At 41.8% G+C, this 19,200-nt stretch overlaps 2 protein-coding genes across 4 annotated transcripts in view; one reads left to right on the top strand and one right to left on the bottom strand.

The window, feature by feature from the left end:
- BAALC (BAALC binder of MAP3K1 and KLF4) overlaps positions 1-7,002 on the top strand; it is a 95,078-nt gene extending 88,076 nt beyond the window's left edge. For all 3 annotated transcript variants that reach the window (XR_013528172.1, XM_017965645.4, XM_008983389.5), the window contains one exon: positions 4,743-7,002. Coding sequence is in view for 2 of the 3 variants with exons in the window: in XM_008983389.5 (XP_008981637.2) it covers positions 4,743-4,853 (111 nt within the window). In the remaining variant the exon portion in view is untranslated. The remainder of the gene's footprint in view (positions 1-4,742) is intronic.
- The window catches only part of LOC144579690 (uncharacterized), a 79,379-nt gene that overhangs the window by 2,335 nt on the left and 57,844 nt on the right, over positions 1-19,200 (bottom strand). The window contains exons 3-4 of the mRNA XM_078352478.1: positions 10,457-10,549; positions 8,539-8,676 (exon numbers count right to left, since the gene is read on the bottom strand). The gene's annotated coding sequence lies outside the window, so the exon portion shown is untranslated. The remainder of the gene's footprint in view (positions 1-8,538; positions 8,677-10,456; positions 10,550-19,200) is intronic.

Raw genomic sequence — 19,200 nt, 5'->3', positions numbered from 1 at the left:
GCTCACTGTTCCTCCCCTATTCCCCCCAACAGATCCCAGTGTGTAGTGCTCCCCTCCCTGTGTCCATGTGTTCTCATTGTTCAACACCCGCCTATGAGTGAGACATGCAGTATTTGCAATTGGCTTGCCAGTATTTTATTGAAGATTTTTGCATCTATGTTTACCATGGATATTGGCCTGAAGATTTCTTTTCTTGCTGAGTCTCTGCCAGGTTTTGGTATCAGGATGATGTTGGTCTCATAAAATGATTTGGGAAGGATTCCCTCTTTTTGGATTGTTTGGAATAGTTTCAGAAGGAATGGTACCAGCACCTCTTTGTATGTACATCTGGTAGAATTCCGCTGTGAACCCATCTGGACCTGGGCTTTTTTTGGGTAGAAGGCTCTTAATTGCCGACTCAACTTCAGACCTTGTTATTGGTCTATTCAGGGTTTTGACTTCTTCCTGGTTTAGGCTTGGGAGGATGCAAGTGTCCAGGAATTTATCCATTCCTTCCAGGTTTACTAGTTTATGTGCATAGAGTTGTTTATAATAATCTCTGATGATGGTTTGAATTTCTGTGGAATCTGTGGTGATATCCCCTTTATCGTTTTTTATTGCATCTATTTGATTATTCTCTCTTTTCTTTTTTATTAAACTGGCTGGCTAGTGGTCTGTCTATTTTGTTGATCTTTTCAAAAAACCAGCTCCTGGATTTATTGCTTTTTTTGAAGAGTTTTTTTGTGTCTCTATCTCCTTCAGTTCTGCTCTGATCTTAGTTATTTCTTGTCATCTGCTAAGTTTTGTGGTTTTTTTCATCTTGCTCCTCTAGCTCTTTCAATTTTGATGATAGGGTGTCGATTTTAGATTTTTCCTTGCTTCTCATGTGGGCATTTATTGCTATATATTTTCCTCTAGAGACTGCTTTAAAGGTGTCCCAGAGATTCTGGCATGTTGTGTCTTTGTTCCCGTTGGTTTCGAAGAATATCTTTATTTCTGCCTTCCTTTCATTGTTTATCCAGTCAACATTCAAGAGCCAGTTGTTCAGTTTCCGTGAAGCTGTGCGGTTCTGAGTTAGTTTCTGAATTCTGAGTTCTAACTTGATTGCACTGTGGTCTGAGAGACAGTTCGTTATGATTTCTGTTCTTTTGCATTTGCTGAGGAGTGATTTACTTCCAATTATGTGGTCAATTTTAGAGTAGGTGTGATGTGGTGCTGAGAAGAATGTATATTCTGTGATTTGGGGTGGAGATTTCTGTAAATGTCTATTAGGTTTGCTTGTTCCAGGTCTGAGTTCAAGTCCTGGATATCCTTGTTAATTTTCTGTCTGGTTGATCTGTCTAATATTGACAGTGGAGTGTTAAAGTCTCCCACTATTATTGTGTGGGAGTCTAAGTCTCTTTGTAAGTCATTAAGAACTTGCTTTATGTGTCTGGGTGCTACTGTATGGGGTGTGTATATATTTAGGATCGTTAGCTCTTCTTGTTGTATCGATCCTTTTACCATTATGTAGTGTCCTTCTTTGTCTCTTTTGATCTTTGTTGCTTTAAAGTCTATTTTATCAGAGACGAGAATTGCACCTCCTGCTTTTTTTTTGCTCTCCATTTGCTTGGTAAATCTTCCTCCATCCCTTTATTTTGAGTTTTTGTGTATCCTTGCATGTGAGATGGGTTTCCTGGATATAGCACACCAGTGGGTTTTGACTTTTTGTCCAATTTGCCAGTCTATGTCTTTTGATTAGTGCATTTAGTCCATTTACATTTAGGGTTAATATTGTTATGTGTGAATTTGATCCTGACATTTTGATGCTGGCTGGCTGTTTTGCCTGTTAGTTGATGCAGTTTCTTCATTGTGTTGATGCTCTTTACCATTTGGTATGTTTTTGGAGTGGCTGGTACTGGTTGTTCCTTTCTATGTTTAGTACCTCTTCCAGAAGCTCTTGTAAAGCAGGCCTGGGTGTGATGAAATCTGAGCACTTGCTTGTTTGTAAAGGATTTTATTTTTCCTTCATTTATGAATCTTAGTTTAGCTGGATATGAAATTCTGGGTTGAAAGTTCTTTTCTTTAAGGATGTTGAATATTGGCCCCGACTCTCTTCTGGCTTGTAGGGTTTCTGCTGAGAGATCTGCTGTGAGTCTGATGGGCTTCCCTTGGTGGGTAACCCGACCTTTCTCTCTGGCTGCCCTTAACATTTTCTCCTTCATTTCAATCCTGGTGAATCTGACGATTATGTGCCTTGGTGTTGCTCTTCTTGAGGAATATCTTTGTGGTGTTCTCTGTATTTCCTGGACTTGAATGTTGGCCTGCATTGCTAGGTTGGGCAAGTTTTCCTGGATAATATCCTGAAGAGTGTTTTCCAGCTTGGATTCATTCTCTCTGTCACATTCAGGTACCCCTATCAAATGTAGATTAGGTCTTTTCACATAGTCCCATATTTCTTGGAGAATTTATTCATTCCTTTTTACCCTTTTTCTCTAATCTTGCCTTCTCATTTTATTTCATTGAGTTGATCTTCGACCTCTGATATTCTTTCTTCTGCTTGGTCAATTCAACTGTTGAAACTTGTGTATGCTTCGTGAAGTTCTCGTGTTTTTTAGCTCCATCAATTCACTTATATTCCTCTCTAAGTATTTATTCTTGTTAGCATTTAATCAAATCTTTTTTCAAGGTTCTTAGTTTCTTTGCATTGGGTTAGAACACGTTCTTTTAGCTCAGAGAAGTTTCTTATTACCCACCTTCTGAAGCCTGGTTCTGTCAATTCATCACACTCATTCTCCATCCAGCCTTGTTCCCTTGCTGGTGAGGAGTTGTGATCCCTTGTAGGAGGAGAGGTGTTCTGGTTTCAGGTGTTTTCATCCTTTTTGTCCTGGTTTCTTCCCATTTTTGTGGATTTGCCCACCTGTTGTCTCTGTAGTTGCTGACTTTCAGATTGGATCTCTGAGTGGATGTCCAGTTTGTTGATGATGAAGTTATTTCTTTCTGTTTCTTAGTTTTCCTTCTACCAGTCAGGCCCCTCTGCTGTAGGACTGCTGAGGTCCACTCCAGACCCTGCTTGCCTGGGGATCACCTGCAGTGGCTGTAGAACAGTAAGGATTGCTGCCAGTTTCTTCTTCTGCTATCTTTGTCACAGAAGGATGTCCGCTAGATGTCAGTCTGAGCTCTACTTTATGAGGTGACTCTGGATATATGGGGCTCTGGGAGCTGCTTGAGGAGACAGTCTGTCCTTTATAGGAGCTCAAGTGCTGAGCTGTGAGCTCCATTGTTCATTCAGAATTGCTGGGCAGGTACATTTAAGTCTGCTGCAGCAGAACTCATAAACCCCCCTTTTTAAAATTTCCCCAGGTGCTCTGTCCTGGGGAGTTAGGGATTTATTTATGAATTTCTGTTGTGCTGCTGCCTTTTTTCAGGGTTGCGCTGCCCAGTGAGGAGGCAGCCTACTCACTGTTTGCCTGCAGATGCTTTGCTGAGCTGCTGTGGGCTATGCCCTACTGCCGTGTGAACTTCCCTGCTGTCCTGTTTATATGGGTATAGTTAGAACTGTGTCGGCAATGGCTGTCCCCCTCTGTAGTGGCAGACTCTCTCTGTAATGGTGGGCTGCCTCGGCAATGGTGGTCTACCTCCGTAGTTGTGGACTGCCTCCGTAATGGCGGACACCCCTCCCCCACAAAGCTGGACCATTCTGGGTTCAGCTGTGCTTGCTGTGAAACTCTCAATCCAGAGTGTTTCGGATTGCTGTTTTTTTTTGTGGGGGTGGGTCCAGCCGAGCCTGATCACGTTGCTCCCTGCCTCAGAGCCTTTTTTTTTTTTAAGTTGAACGGGCAACTCTGTCTCCCAGGTGTTCCAGTTGCCTGTTGAAAAGGCACTGGGATCTGTGTGATTTCCCATGCAGTGACTCACTGCACTGGCTGAAACAGCCACGCTGAGATTTGTGGTGCTTTTTTGCCCGGGAATCTCCTGGCCTGGCTCCCTGTTTTAGTCCCTCTTTTTTTATCAGTTTAATGGGCAACTCTGTCTCCGAGGAGCTCCAATCACCAGCTAAAATGGCACCTAGACCAGTGTATTTTGTGCAGAGAACCGCCACGCCAGCCAAAACAGCTGCGCTGGTGACCTGCGGGGCTCCTCTGCCTGGGAATCTCCTGGTCTGTGGGTAATAAAAATCCACCTGGAAATGCGGCATCCACTCACCCTCTGCCCTTTCGCTGGGAGCTGCAATCCTGAGCTGGTCCTAATTGGCCATCTTGGATCCATCCCTGGATTTCATCTTATGTAAATTAACAGCTTATCTTCACAGGTATGGGACGAAGACAGGACTAGGAGTCATCCCTCTGCTCACTTGAGACAAATGCATATTTTGCTCATTAACTCTTCTATGTTTATCTTATCTTACATAAAAATGAAAGTTCACTGAGCATGAGATGAATGCATATTTGTTCCTTTATCCCCTCCTTTCACATATAAGATGTGGATTCAGTGAATGTTCATCAAAACCTCAAAAGAATGTAACTGTTTGCCCCTTTTCTCTACCTCCCCTTTTCCTTTCCTCTTTCCCTTACTGCCTACTTTTTTCCCTTTAAATATTGAAGTCCTCAAACCCTCTCTAGGAAAAGCACAGATCACAAATTTTCCTGTGATTTGTGTTCCTTTTCCCCAGGTACATTCTCAATGGCAGCAAAATAAACCCCTAAATTGATGGAGATTTGCCTCAGTCATATTCTTTGGTTTATATTTCCTAGTAACTCAATTCACTGTTTTCAATTTAACAGGCTAAAAGAGATGCTAAGAGAATGTCCTCAAAAGAAGTCACCATTAATGTAACAGACAGCATCCAACATATGGACAAAAGTCGAAGAATCACAAAGAACTGTGTCAACTAGCAGAGAGTGCAAGCAGAAGGGCAGCTGGACTTCTTCAGTGTCCTTCACAGTACTACATCCCATCAAAGAACCTTGAAGAAGTGTCTTCCCCTTGCTGCACATGAATGCTACTGAGTCCCTGGCAAGACTGTCTTACCTGGCAGCAAAGTGCTACCTGATTTGTGGGACCTTCTGAGCCTCCTACTCATCATATAAATGTATTGGTACAGTGCTCGCCTATGTTAATAAACTGCAAATGTGCAGTTCAGTTTGCCTCTCTGCAACTCCTGTAATAGGGTCTGGTGTAAAAGTAGTGAGTTAAAGCTACAGGTCAGTTTGTGAAACAGAAAAGTAGGAATGCTTAAAGAGTCACACCTCAGTGCTGAACTCTCCTGGCGATGATAGTGTGTTCTGTTTCAGGCAAACTTATTCTTTCCTTCTTTCATTTTAAATATTATCATTACAAATCTTATCAGGTTCACTTAAAAGCTGGCTTTCATCCAACTCTAAACCCACATATTGAAGGTACAGGAAAACTCCTTGTTATCCTTGTTTCCTTAGGTTGGTATGAGACAGATCAGATCCAGTTTCCCATGCACCAACCCACTGCCCATGGCATGTCTTTGGGAGGTGTCTGTGAAGCAGTCATACCTGTTTCTCATCTGCCTGGAAAGTCCTTAATGTCACCATGCTTGTGGCCAATGTATCCAAATAAGGACACCCCTGAGGGCTCAGCCAGACATTGCAATTTTTCATAGCTTTCCAGTTCCCTTTGCTTGTCTTCTTGAATGCCTTCCCTCTCCATTGGGGTCATTTGCAATTGTGACTCAAAGACTGAATACTGAGTAGGAGAGGGAGATGATTCAGAGACATGTGGCAGCATGCATGGCTTCCCCTTGGCCTCTCTGTACACAGCTCCAGGTCTGTCATTTTGGCATCTGCAAAGGAATCACTTTAGAAAGCCAGCACCTGGTTTATGTGTATTTACTCTGACATTAGATTGATGTGCACTGCATTAGAAATGAGGCTGACACAGAAAAAGGATGTTTTGATAGGAATAGTTTTCTCATATGTCTTGAAACATGTTCATCTAGAAGGATTTTCCTGCAAAGTAATGTAGCATGATTTTTCAAGGACTGTTAACATGCCTGGGATTGGGAAAGATAGGACTAAAATTGTACCAAACTATACCAATAAATTCCATATTTAGCAGAAATAGGCAGCCTAATGGTGTTATATTTATATAACATAGTCCAGAGAACTGATATGCAGGTCAAAGGTCAGGTACTCAACCTCCTTATCTGCTAACTCTGTTATTCTTCAAACCCAAATGGTTAGTGTCATTGTTCCTTCTTTCCTTCCATTGGCAGACTGTATATTTATTTACTAAATATTGAATGTCCATCCTGTGCCAGGTACTATGCAGATGTTGACAGATTTGGGGTCTTGTTAGTCATGACTGTCTATCCTGAATCCAACAGTGACTTCATAACCAGGAGACTGAATTAGACCCTAAGATATCTTGTGTGTTGCAAATTGCTCTGCAATGAAATCTTTTATATCCAGGGTAGGTTTGTGTCTTAACCAGGCGTTCTAATCACTGTACAAGACTCTATCATACACAAAATTATAGTTTTTCTAAACCTTTACCATTTTGTGATTCTTTGAGAAAGGGCTTTTAGGGAACTTCATGTTCTAAAAAATGTTTTTAATAATAATAAAATAAAAGCAAAACCTGTGACTCATATTTCCCCACTGGCATTACTCAGCAGGAGCCCCCAGCTGCTGAAGGTTGGCAGTGACCCTGCAACTTCAAGGGCTCTTTCTCCCAGGGGATGTGCTTTGTGGGTTCTCTTTACTGCTTTGTTTCTACATCCATTCACTGCTGCATGTTGTTTGGAATTTATCACCTTAAAAAAGTGTCTCTGTTTTATATAGAAACACTTTCTCACTTCCAGGGGAAAAGGAAATGCAGGACATTTAATCCGGCCTTCCCCAGAACAATCTGGATTTCACAGAGACAGCAACCAGAAGTTAAACCATGTGACTAAAAATGCATCTGGCTACTTTCTCAAGTGTGTATGAGACAGAAACTGATTCTTACTATCCTATTAGGATGACACTTTTCATTGCAAAGTTTGTGTCAATAAAGTCGCTAATTTTAAACATATATGGGCAGTTACAGAGAATCTTTACTGGAACCTTAAATTTGTATGCAGAGCTGTTTAGACTATTTTTTTCTTTTTAAACAAAGACCTTTTACATAACTAATCCCTGTGAATCCTCCAAAAAGCCTTGTGAAGTAGGTAAGGAGAATGTTATTAGCGCCAATTTACACTTATAGAAATATTTGTAGTCCAGTCAATTAGTAAGTGATGGTACAGAGATTCAAGTGGGGGAATCCTGTCTGCAAAGTCAATTCTTTTCCTACCACCACGTGTTGCCATCATGGCAAGAAGGTCTGGTGTGACTGGGAGAAGAGGCTATTTAGAGGGGAATTGTCATGGAGCCTCAGACTGGGCTAAGCCCAAGTCTAGGAGGGCAATTTGAGTGATTGGAGGGGGCTAGAGAGGACCAGAGAGAGGACTGAAGAGGGCTGGTAGCGAAGGCAGTGATTGGAAAGGGCCAGTGAGCTCTCGGGGAGTTTGGGTCTGGTTCAGGCTCACTTATATCTCCAGAGAGGGTGACCTATACCTGGTGTGTGAGGTCAGAACACTGAGAGGGACTTTATAATTCAGAGAAGATAGAAATTGCACCCCTTGGAATAACTGCTTAGACCTAAAGGTAAGGGATGCCAGGGTCCTCCCATGTTGCTGCCAATGCCCTGAACACTGCTTGGGTGTACAGGTAATAGACTGTAGTCCCCTCACCCTTTACCCACAGCCCACCTTCACAGTGCTTTCCACAACCTGCATCCACCTCCCGGGGTACCTGAACACAGGTACTCCTGTTTGCACTGCCTAAGTCCTGCTAACCTGCATCTGTTTACAATCCTCAGCAGCCAGACTTGTGGGCTGCCCCTTGTGACACTGAAGTGCATCCCACTCACATTTGCTGCTCTAAGCAGGGTTCACAACACTGGCAGCTCCTCTGCTGAAATCAGGTGACAGACCTGCTGTGTTTAGCTGTCGTGTTGTCAAAACCTAGGAATTTCACAAAAATAGCCACCTCTGGCAGAGACTCCTACTTTAGAATGCCAGTATCCATCCTTCCCTTCCTTAGTTGAGCACATGTCTACTTAAAACAAACATTACACTTTCCAGCCTCCCTTGCAGCTAGAAGTTGCTGCAGGATTAAGTTCTAGACAATGAAATGAAATAGAAGTGAGGCATAGCAGCTTCCAGGAAGTCAGGCCCTTTCTTTCCCCTTTTGCTTCCTGCTGTGCAGAATGAGGAGCTAATGGCTGGGGCTACATCAGTCTCTTGGGCCACAAAGTAAGTTCGAGAATGAAAGCCATGCCAAGATGAGCAACAAATTAGAAGAAGCTTGAGTCCCTAATTCCATTGAGCTTCATGAGTCTTGGACTATATGTCCCAAACTTCTTTTTGTGGGAAAGAAATATACTTTCCCTCATTTAAGTGCTGTTTCAAATCATTATTCACAGCCAAAACTAATTCTTTTTCAAGTTTGAGAAATTCAACAAAACTAATTCTGGTTTGTATGTATGTACTTTCACCTTCTTTTGAAAAATTGGAAGATTGCTTACCTTTGGGCCCTTGGCTGCTTGACCACATCTGGCTGGAGCTGATGAGTCTGCATTAGCTGGAGCTGGGGGCTCTTCAGATTGTGACAGTCCCTACCACTCATTGTGGCTTACACATGGTAACTTCCCCATTTCTGTTACCTGCCAGAACCCAGAGACATTTGAGCTTGTAACTCCTGCTCCACATTATGTTCCCAAACATACTATTTTTATGCTCTTTTCAGGAGTCATTGAGATATACAAGATCCTTTTCTCCTGTTTCACCAGTCTGGGAAGTGGCCAATCTCAGGAGAATTTTCTGAGCAAATTATGAATATTACCTAATATTTAAAATCTTGCATTCACTTGCTCATTTATTTAATCAAAATGTATATACTAAGATACTTCAATCTGCCAGAAGTTAGGATATGGTGAGAAATACAACAGATCTGGTCCCTACCCTCACAGAGCTGGCAAAATAGTAGAGGAAACAGACAATCGCAACATAAAGAAATAAGTTATTACAATAATTTAAGTTATTACAGTCCAGGGCTGTACCAGGAGACACTCCAACATTTAGGGAATTGGTGGTGGAGGAAGAGTCAGCAGAGGGTACTGAGAAGTGTTGAGGCAGTTAGAAAGAAAATGGAGAGCTCATTTACTAAAGCCAAGATTAAAAAAAAAAGTTTCAGGAAGGGAGATATGGTCAGTCATGGTGAATGCTACCAAAAGATTAAATCCCGTGAGAACAGAGATGTGACTCCAGCTAGCACCATGAAGTTGACTGGCGAGCTTAACAAGAACATTTCCAGCAGAGAGGTGGTCACAGAGCCAGACTACCGAGGGTGATGACTGGAGGGGTGGTGAGGGATTGGAGAGGATGGAAAACACCTGTCTTTTGAGAAATGTGGCTACGAAACAAAGCAAAAAGAGGCCAGGAACTGGAGAGAGAGATGGTTCAAGGAGTACTTGTAAAAAGTGGGACATACTAGAGTATGTTTCTCAACAATTGCAAGGATTCCTTAGAGTGAGGCTGAAGCTGGAAGGGTGGGGGCATTATTCACAGAGTAAAAAAGTCCTTGAGGAAGTGAGCAGAGAACAAACTTAGGGCACAGGTAACCACATTGAAATTGAAAACCTCTACATGATAAACATTCACATAAAGATGAATGATAGTCTATTAGAAGATATCTATAGCCCATGTATCAAACAGTTAGTATAGTGATATACATTAAAAAAATGAGAATTTCATAAGCAAAGACAAACGACCCTAGAGAAAATAATATGAACAGAAAGGAGGAAAGTTGAATGGCTAACAAAAATATAAAAAGATTCTCAGTGTCATCAGTAATTAGGCAAATTTGGGTTAAAAAAAAAGATGCCACTTTTGTACCTATCTGATTAGCAAAGTTTTTAAAATTTGATAATATCAGTGTTGGGAAGGGTGTATGAAAGAAGTAATGTCAGACACTGTTGATTTAAATGAAATTAGTGATACTATATAGGATGGTGTAGGGCGGACAAAGCTTTACCTCTACCTTTGTAGGAATCCCAGCAGGGCCTGAGAATTAGATTGACATAAAATAGACTAGCAGGAGAGAAACCTAAAGATTTATTTAATTTTTAAGTTTTATGTGACTTGAGAATCTTCATAAAGAAATGATGGCTCAAAGAAGTTGCAAAATCTCAATGCTTTCCTACTATGTCGAACAAAGAGAGGCGATTGTGAAAAAGTAAAATGTACAGGAAAGCTAAAGAAAGGTAAGAGTTGTTTCAACAGAATTCGATTGTCTGCAGAGAATTCTCTCTGTCTCTGGTGATAAAAATATCTCTTTCATCCTGGTACAGAGAGGGCATCTTTTATATGGGAGTTTAATATGCTTTCAGGAAAAAGGGGAGAAGTCAGAAAGTTCTGCTTTAAGAAGGGCATGTTGGCTCATACCTGTAATCCCAGTACTTTGGGAGGCTGAGGCAGGAGGATCACTTGAGGCCAGGAATTCAAGACCAGCTTGGGCAACATCACAAGACCCCACCACTACAAAACAAAAAACAAAAAAACAAACAAAAAAATTAGTCAGGCATGGTAGTGTGCACCTGTAGTCCCAGCTACTCCAGAGGCTGAGGCAGGAGGATCACTTGAGCCCAGGAGGTCAAGGCTACAGTAAGCCAAGGTAGTGCCACTGTACTCCAGCTCAGGAGACAGACTGAGACTTTGTCTCAAAAAAAATTCTGTTTCCACCTGCTTTTTAAAAATGCCTTTATCTCAAAATAACCCTTATGCCAAATGACATATTCTGGAGAGGCATATTCTGTCACTCTTCAATGTCAATTTAGTCAACTTATTAAAATTTAAAATGTGGACATTCTTTGGCCAAACAATTTCATCTTTAAATAAATACCTGTTAAGGGCTGAACCATGTCCCTGCCAAATTCCAACATGTTGAAGTCCTAACCCCCAATATCTGAGAATATGACTGACTGTATTTGTATATAGCATCTTTCAAGTGGTAATTAAGGTAAAATGAGGTCATCTGGATGGGCCATAATTCAGTATGACTGGTGTCCTTATAAGATTAGGGGATTAAGACAGGCACACACAGAGGGAAGACCATATGAAGACACAAGAGAAAATGGTCACCTACAAGCCAAAGAGAGGGTCTTCAGAAGAAACCAACTTTGCCTCAGACTTCCAGCCTCTAAGACTATGAGAAAATAAATTTTTGTTTTTCAAGCTCACTGGTCTGCAGTAGTTTGTTATGGCAATCCTAGCAATCTAATACAATACCCTAGAAAATATCTGCACACTTTCATGAGGCAGGTATTTGTGGGACAGGACTCAGAGTTTCAGAGCTCGATTCAAAGGAATCAGAATGACAGAGGACAAAAGAGCACAGGACTACAGCAGAGACTACTGGCATCCACCTTTCCTTCAACCCCTTTACCACACCCATGCTAACTTCCAGCTGTAGCACCTGCTCTCCTTTGCCTGAAGTCTTTATCTCACCACTCCATGGCAGGAGTTGCCAGGACATTGGCGCTACTGATGCTCATTCACTTCTCTCCCCATTCCAGCACCAGTCAGTCAATGAGTGATGAGAGCTCCCTCAACCCTGGGTGGGGTAATGCTGAGATAAGTATTTTATACAAGCTCCCAGAGTTTTCTCAGCTGTATTAAGTTCCAGTTACCCAGCCGGTAGCTAGTTTAATAATGCACTCCTTTACTGGATGCTTCCTCGATCAATCTCCAGGGTAGAATCATTATTGTAGTTGCAGGCTTCTATATAAACAGCATCCTCTCTCTTTCCTTTCTTTTTTATTACCATAGTCAAGCATCATCGTCTCCACGACTTGGTTTCCACCAGTAGATGGTCCTCCACCTTCTCACTAGCATGAGATATACATCCCACTGCCACTGGTCTATAAATGTTCTGTTTATGTATATTGTATCACAATAAAACATGTCGAGACCAATAAATAAGTAAATAAATGTTCTGTTTTGCTTCAGAGGGAAGCTCTGATTTATCCTAGATATAAGAAGTAACTTTGAAAGGAGCGCCAACTTAACAAAAGTCACAAAATACATGCTTTCAGGGGACAGGCAGGTGATATAAATGGATGCCACAGACCATTGTGAACAGTGGGACCTGGGATGAGAAAGAAAATGAATGCACACTTAAGAGTACCATACAGTGAGTGTGTCACTCTCCCTGACGAAGAAAGACATTTGTTATACCGACTCAACTAAAAATTAAGATGGCACTTCAGGAAATATGGTGCCCAGCATAGATTTACTGATTGAGATTTCATAGTTCATAGTTGCTTGGGATGTCAGAAAAGTTTTCCATTGCCAGTGAGCCCTCTGCTCCATAGCTCCACGTTATCACTTTGCATTTCCTTCTCAGGCCTCTCCCATCTCACCTCTACTCCAACTGAAACTACACTGTAGGGTCACCAGTACTCTAATTGCCAAAGTCAATGACACCATCTAAGTCCACATCCTGCTTGACCTCTCTGCATCTGCTAAAATACATTTTTGTTTTTTCAAGCCCACTGGTCTGGGGTGTTTTGTTATGGCAGCCCTAGGATGGGCTTCCTCAAAGTTCTGTCAACTTTTGCATTTGGAAGTGCTACCCTGCTTTTGGTCACCCCTGTCTTTCTGATTTTACTCTTTGTCAGTCTTCTTTGCCAATTCCTCTTCCTCTGCCTGTCCCTTAATTTCTGGTATTCCTCAAGGTTCCCTTTTCAACCTTTCCTCTTCAGACTCTATCCAATTTTCCTTAACAAGTTTATCTGATCCCAAGGCCTCAACAATTTAGATGCTATTTCCACTCTCTCCCCAGCTCCTATGCCATATTTCCAAATGACTGTTGCACACCTCCACTTGGATGGCCTATGTGGCAGGGATTTCCTACCTATTCTCTAAAACCCATGCTCTTCCTTCCTAGGAACCCAGCTTGGCTATGTTTCCCAGGTTCCTTGCAGTGAGCTCCCAACTGTTTCACAAGATTTGATTCTTCTTAAATTACTTCAAAATGTCCCACAATTTGAAGTTTTATGGTCTCGCATTGGAGACCATAAAAGCCACCAGCAGAAAAACTGATGTGGATCTGATGTGATTAGACAGTGGCTCATCCAGGTTTTCTTTTTTTTTTGTTGTTTGTTTGTTTTAGCTCAGCATACAGCTAACACTAGGAGTATATAAGCAAGAGTGGGCTTTGCAATTTCAGTTTCTTAGATGGGTGTTCACCAGGTAGAGCTCCATCTTAAAGGAAAAGAGGTAAGTGATAGTGTCCTTTCTGAGCCAGATAGCCTTTTTCGTAACATTGTTATATGCTTGGAAGATAGCTAAAAACTCGTTTGCCTTTTAAATTTGATTTCATTATCCAGAGACTATCTCCCTCCGTTCTAATAGATAAGTCAGTTATGGGATGGTCTGTGAAGCAAGATGTGGCAGCCAACCTTCACAGGCTTCAGGTACAGGAGACCAATCCTAACTGGATGTTTCACAGCTGATTGGGGCAAACTGTGGAGCCTCTCAGGGCTCACCTCCATCAGTGAAAATAACAGCATCTTTTTGAGGGTGTTTTGTGAAGATAAAGGGAGATAACAAATGGGGATAACATGGCATCTGCTACATGATGGTAATTATCGCCATGCCTCAGATACTGTACTAGACGCTTTGCACACTATCTCAGCAATCATACAGTCCTGCCAGGTAAGCCTTATCAGTCCTGGCTTTACAGATGAGGAAATGGAGACTTAAAGGCTCATTCCTGTAATCCCAGTAGTTTGGGAGGCCGAGGCAGGCAGATCACCTGATGTCAGGAGTTCAAGACCAGCCTGACCAACATGGTGAAACCCCCATCTCTAATAAAAATACAAAAATTAGCCAGGCGTGGTGGCACACACCTGTAATCCCAGGTACTCAGGAGGCTGAGGCACAAGAATCACTTGAACCTGGGACGTGGATTGCAGTGAGTTGAGATCACGCCACAGTACTCCAGCCTGGGCAACAGAGCAAGACCCTGTCTCAAAAAATAAAAACAAATAAAACAAAACAAAAATACCATGGCTAGTAAATGGCAGAGTTGGGATTTGAACCCATGGCTGCCTGTATATAAAAACCTATGTTTGTCCACTACACCAAGAGTAAATGCTCAATAAATGTTCATTTCCTATCTGTCACTATGCAAGTAACTTCGCAGCCCTTTGTATAGCATCATATCTTGTTGGCACTTCCAAGTTGTCAGTGCCACTCCAGGATCAATTATAGCACCCTAGATACAAATCTGCAAAATTTCAGCTTTGTTTCTTTTTTTTTTTCTTAACAGCAATAAAGCAGTAGCAGTCTATTAGTTGTGCCACAGCATTAAAATTCATTTGAAGGTAATACTAATAAATTTGGGTATTCTCTTTTCCAAACATATTGCAAATCTAAACATTATCTGGCTATCACAGTATTCACTTTTTCCTCTTCCTTCTTGAATAAGAAAGCGAAGGCCTGAGCTAGCTGGGCCCCCAAAGAGAAAGGAAATGCAAATACAGGCAGGAGGTATACAATGTCTTGTACTCATTGGCCTCTTAACTATTGCTTGTGAAAAGGAACAAATATAATTATTTTCTAGTTTTAAAAAATAACAGGTGGAGGCTGGGTGCAGTGGCTCACACCTTTAATCCCAGTACTTTGGGAAGCCAAGGTTGGTGGATCACTTCAGGTCAGGAGTTCAAGATGAGACTGACCAATATGGTGAAACCCTACCTCTATTAAACATACAAAAATTAGCCAGGTGTAGTGGTGTGTGCCTGTAGTCTCAGCTACTTTGGAGGCTGAGACAGGAGAATTGCTTGAACCTGGGAGGCAGAGGTTGCAGTGAGCCGAGATCACATTACTGCACTCCAGCCTGGGTAAGAGAGTGAGACTGTCTCAAAAATAATAATAATAATTATAACAAATTTAAAAAACAGGTGGAATTATGATTGTATAGCCACTGATTAGCAATATGGCTGCACATTGGAATCACCTGAGGAGATTTAAAAACGATTGCTGCCTGTGTCCCACCCCTAGCAATCTGGCTTAACTAGTCTGGGGTATAATCTAGAATCAAGATGTTTAAAAATTCCCCAGATGGTTCTAATGTGCAGCCGGGGTTGAGAATCACTGGCTCAGCAGACCGCAGACGGAATTTGTGTCTCAAAAAGTCCGTGAGAGAGCCTTAAGTCAGACATGTGGGTTGAATGCCAGCTTCAACACCTACTAGCTTTGTAATCTTCGGCAAGTCATTTCACTTCCCCACATTCCCTTTTGCCTGTTTAGAAAACGGGGCTCACTGGGCCAGGCACACACATGTAATCTCGGCACTTTGGGAGGCCAAGGCAGGCGGATCACCTGAGATCAGGAGTTCAAGACCAACCTGGCCAACATGACAAAACTTCGTCTCTACTAAAAATACAAAAATTAGCCTAGCATGGTGGTAGACACCTGTAATCCTAGCTACTCGGGAGGCTGAGGCAGAAGAATCGTTTGAACCCAGGAGGCAGAGGTTGCAGTGAGCTGGGATCACACCACTGTATTCCAGTCTGGAAGACAAGAGCGAAACTCTGTCTCAAAAAAAAGAAAAGATATTATGGGGCTCATAATATCTCATGATATCGGGAGAATTTGGCAAGGACACATTGATAAAGCACTTAGCACAGTCTCTATCACAGGAAGGTGAACAGAAGATTATTATTTTGAACTGTGATTCTGCGCTGAAATTTTCATGACATGAGCAAGACTGGCATAGGGAATTCAGCTCTCAAGGGTAAATGTACCAGAGGGGTGGCCCTTTATTTAAGTACTTTGTTCTCATCCACCACAAAATGAACCTGTTTTCAAGATAAGTACTTCTTATCTAACACAAAATGTACCTTAGACATCCCTTGGGTGAGGAAAGTAAATATCGTCAAGAAACCATCCTAAGGAGCATGTACTTGTTGGCTCTGGGAAGAAGCACTGACTCGGGATAATGTAGAGGAAGAAATCTTTTTAGTTGGTTTAGGCTCCAGGGACTTTACAATATCCCTTTAAACTTGCCACCATTCATGTGCAAACTCTTTGGAGGGTAGTTTTCCCTAAAGTCTTTGGAGGATAGTTTTCCCCAAACTAGTACCTGCCAAGTGAGACATGATTTTGTATGTAAAGATGTGATCTGTGAGGAGTTGTAGGGCAGTGAATTTGAGGCTTTCACATCTTTCCTTTGTACAGATAAACTGCCTAGAAGTTAGCATCAAGTATGCAATGCTGTTCTCCAGGCAGACAGAACACTCATTCTTAGCAGTGTGACAAGGCCAGCAACACTCCTTATAGATCTAGGAAAGATCCAAGTAAATATGTATAGTCAAATACATCACCTGAGTGGGCAAAAAAAGTTAAATTAAATCCCTTTAAAGAAGAGATGCTTCTAAAACAGTTTTTCATTTGAGATCTTTGAAAGAGGAAGAACAGGAGTTGAGATTTTTGTTTTTGAAGGATCCCTCTGGCTACTGTTAAAAGAAGTAGATGGATTTGGGATACATTTTAGAGGCTGAACTGACAGAATTTGCTGTTTTGGCCTGGAATTGGTACAGAGAGCAGATGAGAAAATCAAAGAGGAATCCTAGATATGGGGTTCAAGCAAGGTTGGTTGATGTCATTTTCTGGGAAATAGAAGGCAGGGAGAATAGGTTTGGGAGAGAAAATCAAGAGTTCTCTTTGGGCCTGAGCATGGTGGCTCATGCCTATAATCCCAACACTTTGGGAGGCCAAGGCAGATGGCTCAAGACCAGCCTGGGCAACATGGTGAAACCCTATCTCTACAAAAAATAGAAAAGAAAAAATGAGCTGGGTGTGGTGGCATGCATCTATAGTCCCAATTACTTGAGAGGCTGAAGTAGGAGGATCACCTGACCCCAGAAAGTTGAGTCTGCAGTGAGCCACGATCCTGCCACTGCCTTCCAACCTAAGTGATACAGTGAGACCCTGTCTCAAAAAAAAGAGTTCTGTTTGGGCATGAAAGTGTTTGATGCTTATTAAACATTTGGGTGGAGGTGTCGAGTAGGCAGTGGGAAATCCAAGTCTGTAGCTTAGGGGTGAGAGCAGGTGGTCTCTCAGCAGTCACTGGCAATACATGATATTTAAATTCATGGGACTGCAGGAGCTCATCTTGGGAGAGAATATAAAGAAGCCCTTTCCCCTCATTCTATAGGTGAGGGAACTATGCTCAGAATAGATGTATCCTGTTTTCACAGTGAATTAGCAATACAATCAGGATTAGAAACCAAATCTAGTCCCACTGAGGAATTCCAGGATGCAGGACTTGCAGTGCCAAAACCATGGAAGTTCCAGGCAGCCAGGGATGGTTGATCACCCTATTCCTAGGCCAATGATCATCTAAACATTTTCTCTTTTGGCAACCTGGAAGTGACTGATTGCTGTGTTTGTATATTCTTGTTTTCAAAGGAAGATTGTTTTCATTCTTTTCTATATCAATGAAATATTATGTTCATTTGGAAGAATTAGCTTTTCCCGAGAGGAAATTACAAAGTGGTAATTACCATGTTTTCTTGCTCCTCCTGGAATAATTAGAGCAAGAAAGACAATATTTTTGGTGGCAACACATGATTAACTTTCAAGACAAAGCTGAAATCTCAGCTGGAGGGAGAGGGGCAGGAGAGAATAAAGTGCCCCAAACTGAGCTCAGCATCTCCCTGAACTCAGGGATGACTCCTGACTCTTCTGCTTACGTTGCTATCACATCCTTTTTCTCCCCTTCCTCTACCTTTATCACTCCCTTCCTGATATCACTCCAGTTTCCTAGCTCTATAAATTTGTCCTCATCAACGTACCTTGCATGTGACATTCGATGATCCATTCTACACAAAATTGCTCAAAACAGAAACTCTGGAGTCACCCTTGACCTTCCTTTCTCCCTCTCTGATGGAATCTTGTCTCCCACACTTCTCAAATGCCTCTTAGATCTGTCTTTTCCTCTCATGTCTCACAACCACCACCTTAGCACAGGCCACCAAAACTCCTGGATTTCTGTAGAAGTCTACTGTCTTCTTTACCTCCCACTTTGCCTCTAATCCGGGCTCCACACTGATGACAAAATTATCTTTTTAAAATGTAAATCTGATTGTAACATTTGCTGCCCTCATCATTTAGGCTTTTTAAGTTTTAAAATTTTTATTGATATATAATAGTTGTACATATTTTGGGGGTGCAGATGTTATTTTGATGCCTGACTACAATGTGTAATGATCAAATTAGGGTCACTGGAATATCCATCACCTCGAACATTGATCTTTTCTTTGTGTTGGGAACATTACAATTCTTCTCTTCCAGCTATTCTGAAATACACAATGAATTATTGTTAACTATAATTTCCTTACTGTACTATCAGATACTAGGAATTATGCCTTTTATCCAACTGTATTTTTGTACACCTTAAGATTTAGACTTTACTAAGACTGGCTTCCTCCATGTTTACTTCAAAATCTGGCTCCTTCAATCACCTCCAGTCAGTTTCTATATTCAGATCAGATATTTTTAGATCCTCTCATTGGGAAGATGGGAGATCATCTTATGGTTGAGATTGCTTTGCTTGTGGCAGTGATTCAGTGACTGAATGTAAAGGAATCAACTCTCCTTCCTCTCAGCTAGGATCCCTACCTTCAGTCGCCCTCCCTGCAGTTCAGCCTATGCTGCTGCACAGTGAAGGGAGTAGCTGTGGAGTATTGATCTTGGAGCCAAGAGACCCCATTAGAATTCTAGCTCTGACACTTTTGATCCACCTGACCTTGGGCAAATCATTTAACTTGTCTGAACTTCATTTGCCTAATCTGTAAAATGAACACACTTCCTAAATGTTAATTAAATCTGAACCTTCCCTGCTCCAAATTTTTAGTAACTCTCATTGCCGGACTTAACCAATTTCTCAGTCTGGCTGGTTTTCAAAACCCTCCCTGTGTCTGCAGCTTTAACCAACTTGCATATACTTTATGCTACACACCCGGCTACTTGCAGCGCTCTGGATGCCCATCACACTGTGCCTTAAGCACAAATGTCCACTGGTGCATCCCTTTCGTCACTGCTGTTGCACTCATTCACCTTCCAAGGTTCAGTTCCATTGCTACCTCATTCTGCAATGAAACTTTTCTTAATCCCTC

This window comes from Callithrix jacchus, chromosome 16, assembly GCF_049354715.1.
Source record: "Callithrix jacchus isolate 240 chromosome 16, calJac240_pri, whole genome shotgun sequence".
Lineage (NCBI taxonomy): Eukaryota > Metazoa > Chordata > Mammalia > Primates > Cebidae > Callithrix > Callithrix jacchus.
This window is presented reverse-complemented; position numbering and strand designations above follow the sequence as displayed.